At 57.9% G+C, this 1,291-nt stretch overlaps 1 protein-coding gene across 1 annotated transcript; it reads right to left on the reverse strand.

The window, feature by feature from the left end:
- Positions 1-71: 71 nt before the first annotated feature.
- On the reverse strand, positions 72-1,205 carry LOC102496202 (mitochondrial glycine transporter-like). The gene is made up of 2 exons (XM_006160940.3): positions 532-1,205; positions 72-296 (listed from the first exon to the last, which is right to left on the reverse strand). The coding sequence occupies exons 1-2, from the start codon at positions 565-567 to the stop codon at positions 87-89; spliced, it is 246 nt and encodes an 81-aa protein (XP_006161002.3). The 5' UTR covers positions 568-1,205; the 3' UTR covers positions 72-86.
- Between the last annotated feature and the right edge of the window lie 86 nt (positions 1,206-1,291).

The following is a 1,291-nucleotide window of genomic DNA, read 5'->3' on the forward strand; positions in this document are numbered from 1 at the left end:
CCTCCCCCCACACACAAGAAAATAAAGAATCTGGAGCTGCTAAGGAAAACGGTCTCATGCCCTAGAGATGGTGAAGGCGTGCAGTCTCAGGAGGCCCTCCTCCCGCCACACCTTCCTCTAGTCCTACCGTGGGGCACAATGTGCTTGGTCTGGTTGTAGAACATCAGGTAGATCCCGGAGAAGGGCGCATCGCGGAGGAGCGTCGCCGTCAGGCCGCAGAAGAGGCCGCGGTGGCCCTCGCTGCGGTAGATGCTCCTCAGGGCCGCGTAGATGCTCTCGTAGCCGTACCTGCCGCTCTGCGAAGGGAGCACAGCGTCAGCCGCTGACCCGAGGCCCCGCGCTGCAGGCCGCAGGCTTTAAGCCATTACCGGGCACCATGGGCTCTCGTTCGGCTCGGCTCAGCTTGTCTGCTCAATGGGTTCTCGGAGCCCCTGGACTCCTCTATTCACAGATTACAAATTGGGAGCTGATGTTGGTCGTCACTATGTAGGAGCCCAGTGACCCGCCCCGGGGCCCTGAAGTCGAACTCACCTCGTAGCGGGTCTTGATCACAGTGATAGGTGACATGCAGACTCCTGCCACAGAGCGCGAGCCCACCCCCAGGATGACTGATTCCAGGGCGGTGGGCGGGTGGCCTCGCAGCAGATACTGCTTCAAAGAATAGAGAGTGCCGAAGTAGATCCCAATGCCAGGGACACATCGCACGATGGACTGCAGGGAAAATCAAAGACCACACGCTGTCAGATACCTCCCCTGGGTTTTCCCAAAAGGCCCCAAGGTGACTTTCTCCATGCAAGCAGTTTGTTTAAGATGTGGAGGGAATGCCCTAAGGCAGTGGGGAAGTGGGACAGTCGGTAAAGGGTGTGTTACCAACCCAGTCATACCACAGGCCACTGAATCCCTTTGGGGACCCCGGAAGTCAGTGCAGGACACACCTCAGAATTTAACTTCCCGCCTGAGCCGGGGGCAAGGGAAGGTTTTAAGCATCAATTCCATTTTTCAGTGGAGGAGGACAGCTGTGGGCCTGGGATGGGTGGTGACTCCTTGGCCCTTTCCAGCAAAGTGAATCTCAAAGGCCAGACAAGGTCTTGGGGCAAAGAAATGCAGGTGTGCAGGTCCTAGCTGGCTTGCATGTAAGTGGTGAGGGCGAGACGTGCAGACGGGTGCCAGCTGCGTCTGCTGCAGCAGCTATGCTGCACTAACGAATCATATCTAGGGGCCGGCAGGTAGAGTGTTAGTTGAGGGCGCTGGGTTCCTACACGGTGGACCATGGTTCAAGTCCCAGACCTGG

The sequence above is a fragment of the Tupaia chinensis genome, unplaced genomic scaffold (assembly GCF_000334495.1).
Source record: "Tupaia chinensis unplaced genomic scaffold, TupChi_1.0 Scaffold135027_1, whole genome shotgun sequence".
NCBI lineage: Eukaryota > Metazoa > Chordata > Mammalia > Scandentia > Tupaiidae > Tupaia > Tupaia belangeri.